Source organism: Harpegnathos saltator, unplaced genomic scaffold, assembly GCF_003227715.2.
Source record: "Harpegnathos saltator strain DR-91 unplaced genomic scaffold, Hsal_v8.6 scaffold26, whole genome shotgun sequence".
Lineage (NCBI taxonomy): Eukaryota > Metazoa > Arthropoda > Insecta > Hymenoptera > Formicidae > Harpegnathos > Harpegnathos saltator.
The window spans coordinates 658,927-676,027 of NW_020230050.1; the positions used below are offsets into that span (position 1 = coordinate 658,927).

Consider the following 17,101-nt stretch of genomic DNA (forward strand, 5'->3'; position numbering starts at 1 on the left):
AAAAGCAAGTAACACATTTACATTGATGTTAGATGTGCAAATTAATTCGGTGCCTTTACACTTAACGTCTTGTAACTCTGTTTCAAATTAAAATATTTTTCTCGTCCTACGGTGATTTGAAAGCGCTAACCTTAAACTTTAAAAATCACTATGATAGTTGACGGTCCTGCCGACATAACCTCACGAAGCAGTGAACACGATGGCGGTCGAAAAGCAGCATTTGAGGCACTGCATTCTTTTCGCATTTGAATTGAAAAAAATGCTGCTGAAGCTACGGGAATGGTTTGTTTTTCGCTCTGGGTAAAGACGCTGTGACGTATAAAACGTGCGAAAATGGTACGAGAAGTTTCGGAATGGATTTTGATCTTTCGGATCAAGAGCGTTCAGGCCAACCAAAACAATTTGGAGACGAAGAATTCGAGCAACTGTTAAGTGAAAACTTCACTCAAACTCAACAGGAACTTATACTACAACTGGGAGTTGCTCATCAATGTATACTCCATCGTCTACTTCAATTCAGAAAAATTCAAAAGAAGAGTAGACGGGTTTCGCATAACCTCAGTCAGGAAAACAAACAGCGAAGCGATTCGACACGACTATGTCTTTGCTGATCCGGTTTAAAAGAAAGGTTTTTTTATGTAAAGTCATTACGGGTAATGAAAAATAGATATTGTATAACAACCCTAAATGCAAAAATCGTGGGTAGATCCCGGCCAACTGACTGATCAACGCCGAAGCTCAATATTCAGGCAAGACAAATTTTGCTGTGCATCTGGTGGGATACGCAGGGTGTGGTCTGCTATGAGTTGCTGAATCTTGGTTAGACTATTAATGCAGGCTATTACCAACAGCAACTTGTCCGTTTAAGCGATGCTTTGGAGCAAAAGAGACCTTATACTGGCGACGGAACTAGGCAAGTGATTTTGCAGCATGACAACGCTCGACCACACGCCGCACGAAGGATCTTATCTATATATTGGGCTGGGAAATTCTCCCTCATGTTGCTTATTCACCAGATTTAGCCTCGTCGGATTACCACCTATTTTGACCGCTTCAGCATCATCTGACGAATACATATTTTAAAACAGTTGACGAGTTCCAAAGAAGCATTGATGACTTTGTCGAATCAAAGCCGCCAAGTTTTTTTCTCGCGAGAGCATTTGTCAGCTGGCCGATAGACGGAGCAAAGTCATAGAAAATGATGGAAATTATTTCGAACATTAAACTTGTACTTGGCGTTTTGTAAATAAACTTTGAATCTCACGAAGAAAGGCACCGAATTAATTTGCACACCTAACCTAATATATTACCTGATATATTATTTTTCTGTGTGTACGGCCAGGGAATCAGCTTGATCAGTGAACCGTGATCGTTCTCTCCCCTGAAGTGCTGTTTTTACTCAGTTATATAAGCGGAGTCTTTAATAAGTTTTCAACAAACTTGCGCTGAAAGGATCATTGTTGACGCACCTGACGAACTCAGACAATATCATCGTCGCAGAGCAGAATTTGCTGCAGCGTGTAATGAAAGTCGCTACAAACTCTGCAGTGAAACTTTATTTTCCGAATCAGTGAGATACAAGAGGGAGCGATAAAATAGGGGCGCACTTCCGTCGAAAATGAACGAAGTGCTCCTTCGGCGCGATTCGATCAGGGACATTTTCACTGTGATTTACTTTAAAATAGTTTCCTCGTCCGCGCGACTTCCTCGCGCGAGTTCGCGATTCCCTTCAAAGCGGGATTTTCGAGGATCTTTTACGAGGACACGCCAGGAACGTTGTAAAGACGTGCTTCGTTAATGGCTCGTAAGCTCGCGAGATGCATTTCCTTTCCGATAATACGGACTCGGCTTCAATACGCTTCCGATCCGATTCGCGAGATCGCTCCCCGAGAGAAGTATAATTCCTCGTATGGCAGAATATTCCGTAACAATCGGCGACTCTGCCGATACAGTCGCTGTAACTTAATTATCGAAACGCGTCGTTAGTTTGTCCGTGACGAGGCCGGCGAGTTTCTCTACCCGAATGAAATTTGAAATTTTTTCGCGACACACAAAGACACGAAGAGAGAGAGAGAGGGAGTGAGAGAGAGCTCCTTTTGTTCACTCGAAGCAATAACTCCTGTCCCACCACTATGCCGGGAAATTTCGTTAGCCCAGATAACTCAAGCTCGGCAGCTCTCCGATGGACAGATGGATGGATACTTGGCTTGGATACCGCGACGCGAACTTCTCCGCCGGGCCATTAAGGGGATGTCATACTTGAAAACTTTACGGACGAGATACTGACTTTCCTTCGCGTCCCTCCGCAAAGTTTACAAAGTCGTGCCGTTTGCGCGAGAATATCACAAATATTTCCGCACAATGGAGGTAAGAACGCGCAAAAGTGTGGATTGGAGCGTCGCTCTTGATATCTTGATGATGGGAGTGATGAAAATTTCGAAATTCACATTTCCAGCTGTCAGTTAGCATAAATATTTGCTTATAATGCGAAAAATCCTGCAGCTTGCGCATACTAAACGCGTGTTTTCTCCGCTCGAGACAACGGTTTTATATCCGTATTCATAGTCCTTCCTTGAGAAATAAGGATTCCTTATTCCTCATTTTACATTTCATAAACTTTCCTTGACCAAACAAGGAGCCTTACTGACTCCCTTATCTCAAGGGAAGTCACGAGCTTCCTTGAGGAGGAAATGTTACCTTAAATCTGTTCGTTTTCGCTGCACTTCTGCAGAACTAAGGCACAAAAGTGCAATAAGTTTTTAGAACATGATGCAACAGAATAAACTAAACATAACCTGCAATACTTACTTTTGCCCCATTACAATTTACTTGTGATGTCGCGCTTTGAAACTGAAAGTATATAAAGGAGAAAAAGGATAATGATTCTGACAAAGGTTTATGTTTTCTTTTTTTTTCGATAACCTCAACGATAAGCTGCACCAAGAGCATTCGCTCTTGCTCCGTATAATGTACGCTTTTATTATCTTTATCTTTATATTGCAATATGCACTGCTAAACTGATGCTAAGTTATAGCTGCGTTCCGATATCTAATGCTAGTACTAAAAATCTATAGCTCGTGTCACGTATATTATAGAGTTTCAGTACTGACAGTGAATATCGGAACGCAGCCTTTCTTCCTTCCGGAAGGAAGACTCGAGATCCATTTATGAAATAAGGTGACCTTGAAGATTCAAGAAATCCTTCCTTCGAGGCTTCCTTCACCCTTAAGATAAGGAAAGACTGATGAATACCGATATTAGTCTCAGTCGCTACAGCCGAATTTAGAAGCTTCGATATACGAGAAGTTTGCAGAAATCTTTCTGCATACAGGGTGTCTCTAACGGTAATGACTTAAATTTCTCGAGCTCTCTATGAGTACGATTATGTATCAAACTTCTTTAGTTAACTATTCGAAATTCTGCGTGGTTTTTCATAAGATGGTGCGGGATCTTTTCGTCTAGTTTAATCTAATCTACAAGACGCCGCCATCACAGTACTCACTTAACAAATCGCGCAAGTTCATTCGCCGCGAATTTCTTTGATTAATAACTCAGAATTTTACGCGGTTGTTCGCGCGGAATGGTAGAGGAATTTTTTTTTCTTCACTTTTAACTAATCTACGAGATCTTTATCTGTCTTTATCTTTATCTGTCAAACACTCTGCATATGTGCTTGTTTTCCGTTGAATACGATGAGAAGAGCGAAGCAGCATACATTTATATAAAAATGTATATTTTCACAAGAAATATGGAAAGTGTAGCATGTTCATCTGACATCTTGACACTTCTATGTCATCCGACATTTGCGTAATTCGTCGTCCATTTCGGTATTCCTTTAAGAGAGCGCCACTGTCTTCTCCCGCACGGTATTCGTTTTATTGCTTGCGCAGAATTACAAATGTTTCTGCGAAACAGAAGCAAAAATTCCCCGCACCGAGCATCGCTCGATGTGCGATGAAAAACCTGGCAAAAAACCCCAAATTGACATGTCGGGCTGCCGAGTTAGCGTAAATACTCGCTTAATGCAAGCTGCTCCGTCCATCAGGGCAATTTCAAGGAATACCGCTGCGCACCTTTCCCGACTGAATGTAGCAGCTTGTTGTTGAACATACGCGGGAAGCTTCGCGGAGAAATTCCCGAACGCGGTTATGTTCCCCGCTAAATACGATCAAGCAGGACAGCATTTCAGTTGACGTGGGGTTCCATAGAAGTACGAAACGAACGCGCAGTACGATCGTGCGGGTGTCGTGTGTCATCCGACATGACGTCGCTACGTTATCGGCATTTTTCGAGCCCGTCTCGCCCACTTTGGCATCGCCTTAACGAGCTTCCAGACGCCCTCTCGCGGTAAAAACAGCCCGCGCGCGCGTTTCGCAATCGACGCGTCATCGTAATTGACTTAACGATCGAATCATGACGGGCGCCCGCCTCTGCCTCTCCCTTCCCGCCCCCGTTCCTCCGACGCGTGTTTCTGCCGACGGGTAATAATAGTACAAAGTGGCCTGGTTATTACGAAACGGAAATGCATCCACTGCCGCCGCCACCGCCGCCGCCGCCGTCGCTGTTGCCGCTGCTACGGTGGTGCGGGCGCAGTTTTGTTTACATTGCTGTTTAATGCGCGCATTCGGAGCCCGTAAACCGTGGCCCGCGCTTTAAAGCGATTGCGTTGCGAGCGCGGCAAATAAGCGAACGAGCGAGCGAGCGAGCACGCGTCTAAACGCCCGCGTTTCACGAATTTTGCAGTACCAGGCGAGGCTGAGGCTTCCGGACACGCTCTCGCACTCCCAGAAGATACAGTGCGTGGACCATATCATCGAGGTCCTCGACCTCGCGGCCTGCCAAGACACCAGTAAGTATGACACGCGAGGCGCCAAGAGACGCCGGTGCCGCGTTTTTAGATAGGACTTAGATCTTAGGTTGCTGGATTGGAAAAAATTTCTTAATCTAGCTAGACAGACCTTCGAAGAAAGGAGAAAGGAAATGTAGTATGTAAAGGTGTATTTGAATATATGCATATAATAAATAAAAGTATGTTTTTGAAAAACGTACGGGGTGTTTAAAAGAAAAGATTTTAGGACTTTAAAAGCAAATAGTAACTACGTATATACGATAGTAAATCATAAAATGCAGGAGGAAAGTTCTAATAAACATCAGACGATCAATATTGTCGGAGTTGTGAGCAATTTATTTTAATTAAGCTACTTATTTTAATTAAGCAAATTACTTATTCGTTTCTGCTTACGAAGCAGTTCATGGAAGATTTTCTTACACGTCCACTTCCATTTCTATACACGCCTCACGTCTGCGCACCATAGAATTGTGAGTCTTTTAAAAAGTTCCCGACTTTGTTCTAATTATTTGACAAGCATTTTATATTCTTTGCTGTAATTCGTTTGTCACTTTTCGGTGAGAAATTTTTTTGAGGTGAGGGGTTCCTTTAAAGCATGATGTCCCCTTCACCGATAAATGACATGGACAAATTACATTAGAGAATACAAAAGCATTAGAAGTGAGTGAGTTATTTACTTTAAATAAAATAAATAACTGTTCATAACTCCGTGTTAATTTTTCATCCCGTTTATTAGGACCTTTTTCCTTCATTTTGTGATTATTGCATACTATCTGCCTTTAAAGTCCTGAATTTTTTTTTAAACACCTTGTATACATACAGAGTGTTAAAAATATATATATTTCTCAAATGTATAAATACATATACAGGGTATCCGGGATCTTTTGGTAACAAAAAATTGTGAAAATTAATCAGATCAAACTAAGAAGAAAAGTCAAGTACCATTTTACAAAAATTGCAATAGCTACCAAGCTATTAAGTTATTAATGATTGAAAATTATATCTGAAGGCTCTTTTAATTGAGAACTTCAAAATTTACGTACTTATTTGTAAAATGGTAAAGGACTTTTTCGTTCAGAATGACTTAACCTACAATTACGTGACGGCTGTTATGTCTAACGATAGATATGACTATGTTCAACTTTGAATCCTGAATCTTGAACTTATTAAACACAATGGCTGTCATATAATTGTAGGTTAGGTCGTTCTGAACAAGAAAATTTTTTACTATTTTGCAAATAAATACCCAAATTTTTAAGTTATCAATTAAAAGAGCCTCTAGATGTGGTCATTTTCAACCATTAATAACTATTGCGATTTTTGCAAAATGGTACTTAACTTTTCTTCTCAGTTTGGCCAGATTAATTTTCACAATTTTTCTTTTCCAAAAGATTCCAGACATCCTGTATATATAATGTATAGAAAGAGGAATCTTTTATAACCTACACATTTTTTATATTGACTGCACATTGACGGTAAAAAGTAGATATCTGGCAAACTTACTTAGATTGAGAGTACATAAAAAAACGTAAGCAGCCGAGCTTAAGCTGTAAGCAAATCAATGAACCACGATCAATTATTCTCTTTCTACCAAGAATAATCGATTATGATTGGCCAATATTCTTACCGCTTAAGTCCCATTTTACTTACGTCTTTCTTTATACGCTCCTGCCTTCCTCAAAATCCTGATCAAGCTAATGGATGATTAACCTAGCTGGCATGCTTGCCAGCATGGAAACCAAAAGACAATTTTTGTCACTGAAACGAGTAAGAAATTCTCGCGCGTGCTCTCTTGATGACCTCCATTTAAAATTGCTATCTCAGTCGGGGATTAACTACCCTACTTTTTGCTAACCTACACAGAATTTGAACTTTTCGGTAATTATCAGACGACAAATTGCACGGTTGGAAATTGCTGTTGGCAATCCCGCTATTGAATACGCCAATTAGAGACTAATCGGAGTTGAAAGAAACTCTCCCTTAGATTAAGAAAGAGCTTATTGAATAGGAATTAGCGGAGATCGCGCGAGGACGATGAATCTTGAGAGAGTCTTGATCTGGAATTCCGACCGATAATCGTAATTCGCCGGCGTAATTCCGCGATTGGAGCGTTCGTTCGCACCACAACGACACCGCGGTATGCAAACAACGGCGTGTTTAACCTCGTATCTGTTCGTGACGCTGGATAGGGAATATAGGCGGCAAGGTATTGCGATAAAAGTTAGTGGAATGAGATCACTACAAAAATAGTAAAATTTTGCAGCCAAAATCGACACAGAATTTCGTGAATCACATACGTTCTGCCTTGATGCATCAGCTTTCCATTTTAGGTATGCTATTTGTACTCGAAGGACCGAAATCGGTAGTTGAGAGATTCACTGTGTTCTTCATCAAGGCACATTCTACCGATGCTCTGCATCTGACCACTAAAAAACATGGGGAATTCAGGGGAATTTATTCAGGGGAGAAGCTTCGTTATCTCTCAGCTTACAGCGCGAGAGATTGATGAGATCGTCGGCATATTAACTGTCGTCCCAATTTCCGAATCAATTATTTCAACGCGCGGAACTGCAGTTTGTATCGCTGATCAAAAAAATAAAAAAACTTATTTAACGATGAACGGTGGGAAAATATGTGGCAAGCAAACGTAATTCGCGGCGCTTCGTACTCGCTAGCTCATTGCCATTGGTCGCGTTCAGCAGAAAAAGCTGCTTACTAAGTGCTTAGTGATTATTATCTATTATTGGAGTATTCTTTTAGATCTTTAACAAATCCAGAGGAATGAACCAATCAGAAACGATAATTACTAAGCGCTTAGTAAGCAGCTTTTTCTACTGAACGCGGCCATTGGTTTCATATCGAAATCGTATATTTAATTTGCTACATGCAATTGACTGCGTTTTAAAAATTAGCGGCAAGCGGCGGCTTTGAGTACATCGTTCTTCCTCTTTTCTTCGCGAGTCGCTGCAACGCGTCGTAACTGAAATTTTTCAATCGGAACTGCGAAACTCACGGATATTAATATCGTGAGGTCTGGAAAAAAAACTGATCGTATCCCTTCGAAATCACCGGAAACTAGGCCGATCGATCTACCTCGAAAGGAATATATAAAATATTCTCCAATAGTTCGCAAGCTTGCGACAATATAGAGTAAATTATCTGTCAATCTATCTGCTATGCTAAATAATATCGTAAAGGTCACTCTCGTTTTATCTCTACGTGCAAGTAAAAGGAATATATATTTATATGATCCAGGTGCAATTATTTTATATATATATATATATACACAAGATGCTTAAAAAAAGGGCTCAGGATTTTAAAGGACTTTAGTTCTTTAGATAGTGCTTACAAAATGGAGGAAAAAATTCCTAATAAACATGGGTCAAAAAATTAATATCGAGTTATGAACAATTATTTATTTTAATTCAAACAAGTGGCTCGCTCGATTTTGATGCTTTTGTATCTTCGATATAATTTATCGGTGAAGAGGGTACCGTATTTTAAAAAGGAATCCCTAAAAAGATCTCTTCGCTCTTGCGCGGAATGCAAACAAATATCTATACAATTGCAGAAAGCTATCACAAAGTTTTCACAATGCGCTAAGAATGACGTCGTATTACTTTAACCAAGAAATGGCAGAGATGCAGTTCGCATATAGCTGTGCATCAGAAGCGAGTAAATCAGATGCTTCAATTAATTTAAAATAAATAATGGTTCGCAACTCCGACGTTAATTTTTTCGAGCCATATTTATTCGGATATTTTTTCTCCATTTTGTGAGTATCTGCCTTTAAAGTCCTGAACCCTTTTTTTTAAACCCTGTATACTATAAATAGCTGTTAGAATTATATATATATATATATATTTATATATAGCGATATATATATATATATGTGTATAAATATAAGTATAAAATATATATATAAAATAAAAAGTTTTAGTTACAAATTTATAGCAACCCATGTAAATAAATTGCAGCATACGTTGCAGCCCGAACTGTACCTGGATGATTATAATTTTATTTAAACGCGATCGAACGCTGGATACTCGTTAGTCACGGCGAGATAACGTCGCACGCGACGCTCGTGGAAAAAGGAAACGCGGAACTAAAAGGGCACATTTAACGCGTGCGAGCGGCGGGAGTGAGGCTCGGGGTCGATCCGGCGACGAAAGCGAGCTTTGCCCCGGCGGAAACGCGCTGTGACATTTTCCTGAATACAAATGAGGGAAAGTAGGGGCACACGCGCGTGCAATCGCGTATCTCCGCGAAGTGTCGAGCTTATTGTCGGTGCTTGATAAACGGTTTCCTCGATCGTTAACCCGGCCGAGCTTCTTGGCCCCGCTCTCCGTGGCGCGGGAGAAAGAGAGAAGGAGCGCGCGAGAGCGGAGCGACGTAAAATATTATTCCCCGCAATTACGTTCGTTTCTCTTCCTGTGTGTACCGAGGGCGTGCGAGGCGCGCCAACGGCGACGATGAAGTTAATAATTTACTGCGCGCGTTGCTTCACGTCTCATTAGTCGCAGATAGCGTCGGCGACGGCCGAATCGCGCGCGCCCGCCAACGCGCCGCCGCCGCCGCCGCCGCCGCCGCCGATCGTTCGCGGGAAACTGTTTATCCGGATTTGTTTGGTGCGGACTTTTCCCGCGGCTCGATACCGCCGATCGTAATTCCGTTATCTCCGGCCGCACACGCTCGCGCGTACGCAGCGCGGGACGTGGGCTCTCGCAAAGCCTAATATAAACGCCTCTTTATCGCCCGCGCGGCGAGTCGTATCTTCCGGATTTTTCGCCAGCGTCAGCCGCTTTTGCTTTTTCCCGATCGATCGCGAAAAGATCGCGGGACGGTGTGTGATAATCGCGATCGGTCGTTATTCTCAACATCTCTCCGCCTTGTCGCGCGCGTTTGTTGTTCGCACGCCCGCGCATCCTCGGCGCGAGTTCTTTCTTCGATGGCTTGACAATCAAGTAGAATGGATGTATAAGGCTACGAGAGATCAAGTCATTGTGACGCAAGAGAAGGGGCTGATGAGAGCGAGTGCTGGTCTCTCTGTGCGAGAGAGGGAGAAATTATTATATATAAGATATTATATAGTTATTATATGGAATAAAGCTATATATAATATATTATGTAGTTTTATTCCATATATATATTATATAGTATATTATATATTACATATCATATACCCTATATCGTATATTGTATATCATATATCATATACCGTATATCATATGTTATATATCGTATATCATTATCATATATCTTATGTTATATATCATATATATTATACATTATATAATATATAATATTATATAGAATATTATATTAACACATATACGATGATAATTACATGATTATATTATATAATAAAATTATTGAGACGCATTGATATATCATATAATACATTATGTATGATATTTATTAGAAGAAACAAATTATATTGTATAGTGATAGGTGTATATTAAAAATAATATTCGAGCTTCGGAAATAATTCGACTTTGTAGTTGCGAATCTTCGAAGGGAGTTTAGAAGACGTTCAGTATTTAATTTGATTGAAATCACTTGAAATTTGAAAGATGTTTTTCAACAAACATTATCTATTTAGAAGATACGTAATGTTTAGTTGAAATTATTCAAAATTTAAAGAAAACGTTTATACAGAGAAGATATCTGATATTTAATAGAAATTATTTGGAACTTAAAATATAGTCTTCAGAAGATATTCAATATTTAGTTGAAATTCGAAAATTCTCTAAATATCGAAGGCTATCGAGTGTTTGAATATTCACACTTGAAAGCTTTGTTGTTCGAACATAATGCTTCAGAGCTTCGGAAATTCAAAGAGCCGGAGCTTTAAATATGATCTGCAGCTTCTAGTATATACTTCTTTCCTTTTCTCCCTTTCTGCCTCGCTGACACGCAGCTCAACGATATCTCTTTTGCACAGTTATCGGAGATTACACGAAGCGAGGACTTTCCGGTGGTGAGAAGAAGAGGACGAGTATAGCCTGCGAATTACTCACAAATCCGTCGCTAATGCTGCTCGATGTAAGCTTTTTCCACATTCTTTTCCTCTCTCTCTCTCTCTCTCTCTCTCTCTCTATATATATATATATATATATATCTTTCTCTCTCTCTCTCTTAATCTGTGCGCATATGTGTCTCGGGTCTCGCTGTGTGTTTCGATCGGATATTTCCGTATCGGAAACTCATCTGGGGAAAGTTTCCCGAGACCGATAACGCGCCGCCTGTGTAATTCGTCAACTTCTATCGCAATCTCCTGTCGTAATTTCAGGAACCCACCAGCGGACTCGACTCGCACTCGGCGCAGGCATTGATCTCGCGGTTGAAAAAGTATGCCGAGCAGGAGGGCAAGAGCATCGTGGTGACGGTGCATCAGCCTAGTTCCAGGATGTTCCACAGTTTCAGCAAGCTGCTCCTGCTGAGCCGCGGTCAGGTGGCATACTACGGCTCGACGGCGAATATCGGCAGATTTTTCTGCACGATAGGGCTCACGTTGCTGCCGCACTACAACCCCGCAGACTTCATTCGTGAGTACCCCCCCCCCCCCACTCCGCGAGCAAAGGGATGAAGGAAATTATAAAACGTTCGCTCCTAAAGAGAAAGGAAAGAAGGCACAAAGAGGAGAAAGGAAGCGCCGCGATCTTTCCCGACGCGACTCGCGATTTCGCCGGACACGCATCGGCCCGGAGAATCGAAATCTGCAAGTTCGGAAGCCGGAATAACCGGCATCGAGACTCGAATCGACTCCAAGCGCGACTTTTCCAGAGCACACCATTGTTCCATGAGTGGATATTAACCAGTCCGCGCTAGTAATAACTCATATATGAGCGAGAAAAGTGCCACGCAACCGGTAGTGACTCATATGAACGCCATGAATAGCTCTGCCGATTTTCAGCGGATTTGGAACTTAAAATATAATTGTTAGAAGATATTCAATATTTCATTCAAATTCGAGGACTCCCGAAATATCAAAAGTCTCAATGAAACTAATTTTGCCAAGTGCAACAAAATTCAGTTCGAGTGTTTGAATATTGGAAATCTCTGGAAATTTCCACACCTGAAAATTTCTTCAAACTTGATACACCCATGCCTTTTGAGTCGCTGACTGCGAATCCGAAACCAAATTTGAGAAAGTCATAATGGCGGACCCAATATGACGATGCAATATTCAATTTTGTTAGTTTTTGAAGAATATTTATCAAGATTGATACTCCCATTTGATTTTATATGAAATCTTCTTTAGAGGGGGAGTTTTACGAGTTGCTGGTGACGAATCCGGGGTCGAAATTTCAAAATTCGAAATAGCGGATCCAATATGGCGGCTTCGAGTAATAAATTTTGTTATTCCATTATGAAGAAGATATTCAATATGTTCATGTGTTTTAGATTGCTGATGATGAATCTAGTCAAAGTTGCAAAATTAAAAATGACGGATTCAATAAGGCGGTTTCTAGTGAGTAACTATTATGGATACTCTTGTCTCTATTATTAGTGGGTGAAATATGTTGAAAGAAACTACTTCTTTGCTGAATGGATTTATATCATTTCCTGCGACTAAAAAAACATACCGAGTTTCATATCCATCGGAATATCAAAGTTAGCCGCTTGGAGCCGCCATTTTGAATTTTAAAATTTGGCCCTGGATTTGTCACCAGCAACCCAAAAATGCCCCTATAGATAAACTTTCATGTAAAATACGAAGTTATTCGCTCGCGCCAGTTGTGACACAAAACGTTGATTTCGGATTCATCAGTAAACTGGTCAGTTCGATACATTTTCAATATTTTGTATCGGAAATCGTCTCGATAGTCGAGTTTCGGCATATTGCGATTTTCCAGCAAATCACCCTGCTTTCCAAACTCTGATTCCACTTTCTTCGGGGACAAGGCGTGTCCATCGCGACTTCTGGTAAAAAGTCGCCTTATTTCCGAACTTACTCTGGCCATCCCATTTTTATCGTTCACTTTTTACCGCTCCATCCTTTTTTTACCTTTCCATCATCCGAGATAATAACGCGTCACGTCGCGACGCTCACACGGATCAGACGTTGACCGCGAATTAGAGTCCCACAGAACCTCCGCCCGGCCGCGGCCGCACTGCAATGTTGCATGAGACCGTCCTGTCCGTTTCAGTGGAGCAAATCAAGGGACCAGAGGAGGTTCGAGAGCGCATCGTTGCTGCGGCGAGAGCCGCAAGACAGGGACCTGACTGCCCACCGGAACTTCGTCCGGAGTATAATCCCAGCCAACATCCGCTCTGCGACCATCTCATCCATTATCACGAGCACCACATCAGCCACAACGGTATTATATAGTATGCAGAGCCGCCCCACGATAATATGTATTTATATGTATGCACACCTAGACCTTCCCCCGACTCTCTCTAACGGCCGATTCCGCTGCGGTTCCGACGTGGCCGCTTGAAACGCGCTCGCCGCCAGGGAAAGAGAAGAAAGAGAGGGCGATGAGAGAGAGAGAGAGAGAGAGAGAGAGAGAGAGAGAGAGAGAGAGAGAGAGAGAGAGAGAGAGTGAGAGAGGAGGAGAGGGATCGAGTGTCCGTCGTGTGTTGTCCGGCTCGACGTTGGCTGCAGTGGAAGGGCAGCTTTGTGAATCGCGTGAGACTTTAAAGGAACTTGTCAAGTAATTGATAATCCACGATTAGATAAACTTAAATTAATTCTTATATATTGTTGTTTAAATAATTTTATAAGAATAATTATTAAATAATTTTTTTTATTAAATTTAATATCAAGTCAAAATGTAGAATATTTAAGAGTTAAATGAGTTATCACTTTTATAAAAAGTTATTAAAAATAAATTTAAATGAAGTTTTTAAATTTAAATTTATAAAAAAAATGGATTTAAAACCGGAGCCGTCTGCTGGATCGCAGACGTTTAAGACATCTTTTACTCGCGACGTATCGGCCCCCGCGAGAGAACTCCGCCGGCTCCCGATATTCATTCGGTACATCTGATTGAAATCGTTAAAAGTTTAGGAGACATTCGGAGAGAGGATGTTTAATTCAGATATTAAAAGATACTGAAATTTAGGAGTGGTTATTAGGTGATATCTAGTATTTATCTTTTTAATATTCATTTATTTTTAAATTCAATATTTATCTATAATATTCAATTCAAATTGTCTAAAAAACAAAATATATTATACTTGAGAGATGTGTTTAAAAGATATTTCACTTTCAAATTATTTAAAACTTAGAAGGCACTATTTAGAAAATATTTATAGGAGGGATATTCGCAATTTGATTCAGATTATTTGAAACGTAAAAGATGTAATTTAGAAGATATTCAATATTTAGCTTAAAGCGCTTGAAATTTGTAAAATGTTATTTAGAAGATATTCAACATTTAATTCAATTTTTTTTTTAATGATTCGTATTTCGGGAAAGAATCGTAATAACCGGTAATGAGTAAACATGTTGAAGAAAGGGGTTACATGAAATAATCAACATCGATTTATCTTCCTTTCTCTCTCTCTCTCTCTCTCTCTCTCTTCCTCTTCTTTCAACCGTGTCGTTATAGCTACTCGCGCTTATTTATCGATCCGACGATGCGCACGATTCCCGAACGCTCCTCTAATCGGCCATTTCGCCGGCGCTTTTGCAGTGAAAGAAGACGAAGGCCGTACGCTGTGGCTGGACACACAAAGTCACGCCAGCAGCAGCGCGAGTTCTGCCGATGACGACTACTCCTGGCAGTGGCCCACCAGCTTCTGGTCGCAGTTCAAAGTGAGTACGGTAGCCGCGGATGTTCTCAACAATTAGCGGCGTACAATGCCGGTGTATATATCCCGCTCGCTCCTCGAGGCTCTCGTCTGGCCCGAAGGCCCAATCGGTCGCGTTGACACGTTAATCCGCCACTTCTTTGCGCAGCGAGAACGGCGAGAGAAATGCGGTGAACATGCAATCGCAGCGTCGCGCCGCGGTGTGTTTGGACAGGGCAGAAAAGAGGGAAAGAGATCAACGCTTTCGCACGGATAACTCGAAATCGATTGTGATGTCTTCTTCTTTTTCGCTTTGTGGAAAAAGGCGCGGTAATGTCGAATGCCACGAGCGAGCGAGCAAGGTACTAAAAAGGGTGCGTCGGCACTTGGGAGTATCAACATCGGCCGGCGATGATCGTCATCGTCGACACATTGTTGACCGATCGCGAGTGAACTCGGCTTTAGAGAGATGAATGCACGCGTTAAGTTAATTATTGTGCGCGCGCTGCGCAGCTTAAGAACATGTCTGAAGAGGGAAAGAAAGTGAAAGTGTGTGAATATTTAAATATTTATTAGTTTTTATCGGCCCTTTTGTACACAATCATCGTAAGATTTCCCTTGTTTCTTTCTTATGCTAAAGAAAAACCAGGTTAGGTTCTTTGCCGGATGTGGACGCTCGAAGAATTAAAATTCTGTCGAAATAAAGTCCGCTTGAGAGCGAAAAAATGAAATTCATCCATTTGCGCCCATTCAAAGTTTACCAGGTCTGTAAATATGAAACTGGAATTTGCCCATAGATGGCTCTAGCTGTCAATGTAGTTACCGTCAAACCGCGTCATTGGCGTCATTTCCATTTGTTGACATCTGACAAAGATTTTCAACTCACAACAATACAAGTTTCATACAACAGCATAGTTTGTAATAGCGTTGAACATGTCGAATTTTGTGCCTGGAAGCTACGATTTGCGGACAGCATTGATTTTCTGTTACCATTTGAAGAAAACTGCTTGAAGAATCGCATCGAATGCTTGTCGAAGCTTACGGTGAGCATGCTCTTGGTAAATCACAGTGCTTTGAGTGGTTTAAAGGATTCAAACGTGGCGATTTTGACGTGAGAAATGAAGAACGTGGAAGACCACCGAAAAAGTTTGAAGACAGCGAATTGCAAGCATTGTTGGATGAGGATGACGCTCAAACGCAACAACAACTCGCGGATCAATTAAATGTGACACGAGAAGCCGTCTCCATACGTTTGAAAGCCATGGGAAAGATCCAGAAGATGGGAAAATGGGTTCCACATGAACTGAATGAAAGACAGCAGGAAAACCACTTGCGAAATGCTGCTCGCCAGGTACAAAAGAAAGTCATTTCTCGATCGAATTGTGACTGGCGATGAAAAGTGGATATATTTTGAGAATCCTAAGCGTAAAAGATCATGGGTAACTCCAGGCGAACCATCGACATCGACTGCAAGGCCAAATCGCTATGGACGGAAGACAATGCTCTGTGTTTGGTGGGATCAGAAGGGTGTGATCTATTATGAGCTGCTAAAACCTGGCGAAACCGTTCATACTGAACGCTACCGACAACAAATGATCGATTTGAATCAAGCTTTGCGTGAAAAACGACCAGAATATCAAAAAAGGCAACACAAAGTAATTTTGCTTCATGATAATGCACCATCACACACAGCAAAACTGGTGAAGGAAACGATTGAGGCGTTTAGTTGGGAAATACTTTCGCATGCGGCTTACTCAACAGACTTGGCTCCGTCCGATTACTACTTATTTGCATCGATGGGACCCGCACTTGCTGAGCAACGCTTCACTTCTTACGAAAATGTACGAAAATGGCTCGATGACTGATTTGCCTCAAAAGAGCAACAGTTTTTTTGGCGTGGCATCCACAAATTGTCAGACAGGTGGGAAAAATGTATAGCTAGCGATGGGCAATACTTCGAATAAAATATTTTTTATCATTTTCATATAATAAACGTGTATTTTCCATACAAAAATTCCGGTTTCATATTTAAATACCTGGTAGCTCACGAAAACCTCGCTTACATTTCGGAAACTATCGATATTTTCGCTAATAAAATATCTCGTAAAATATAACTCTCTTCATATTCGTTCGTTTAGTCGCTGCGCGCGATCAATGGAAGCGCAGAAATAACTTGCGCTAGCAAGATCGGAAAACATTTGTAACTCTGAAAGGTAACGACCTATATATTTACCAAGCAATTTTTACTATAATGACCGCTATTTACCCGGTGAATCTGGAAGCCTTTTTCTCAATACCCTGTATATATACCTTAGATCAGCTTGACCGAAAGTCTATTCCTACACAGTACCAGGGGAGGAGACTGACAAAAATTTATACGCGAAGAATATCGTAGTATTCTTTGCGCGCACGCTGTTTGAAAGATGATCGAGTCCGTCGCGCGCGCGCGCGATTGATTATTCATCACGGACGCCGCTAAGAACATGCAAGTGGATTAATGCCCGTCGAATC

General features: G+C 41.3%; 1 protein-coding gene across 1 annotated transcript in view; it reads left to right on the forward strand.

The window, feature by feature from the left end:
* Positions 1-17,101, forward strand: part of E23 (ABC transporter G family member E23) — a 272,519-nt gene that overhangs the window by 240,957 nt on the left and 14,461 nt on the right. Inside the window, exons 5-9 of the mRNA XM_011143333.3 lie at positions 4,744-4,849; positions 10,794-10,894; positions 11,142-11,397; positions 13,003-13,173; positions 14,494-14,615. Coding sequence (XP_011141635.1) covers positions 4,744-4,849; positions 10,794-10,894; positions 11,142-11,397; positions 13,003-13,173; positions 14,494-14,615 — 756 coding nt within the window. The remainder of the gene's footprint in view (positions 1-4,743; positions 4,850-10,793; positions 10,895-11,141; positions 11,398-13,002; positions 13,174-14,493; positions 14,616-17,101) is intronic.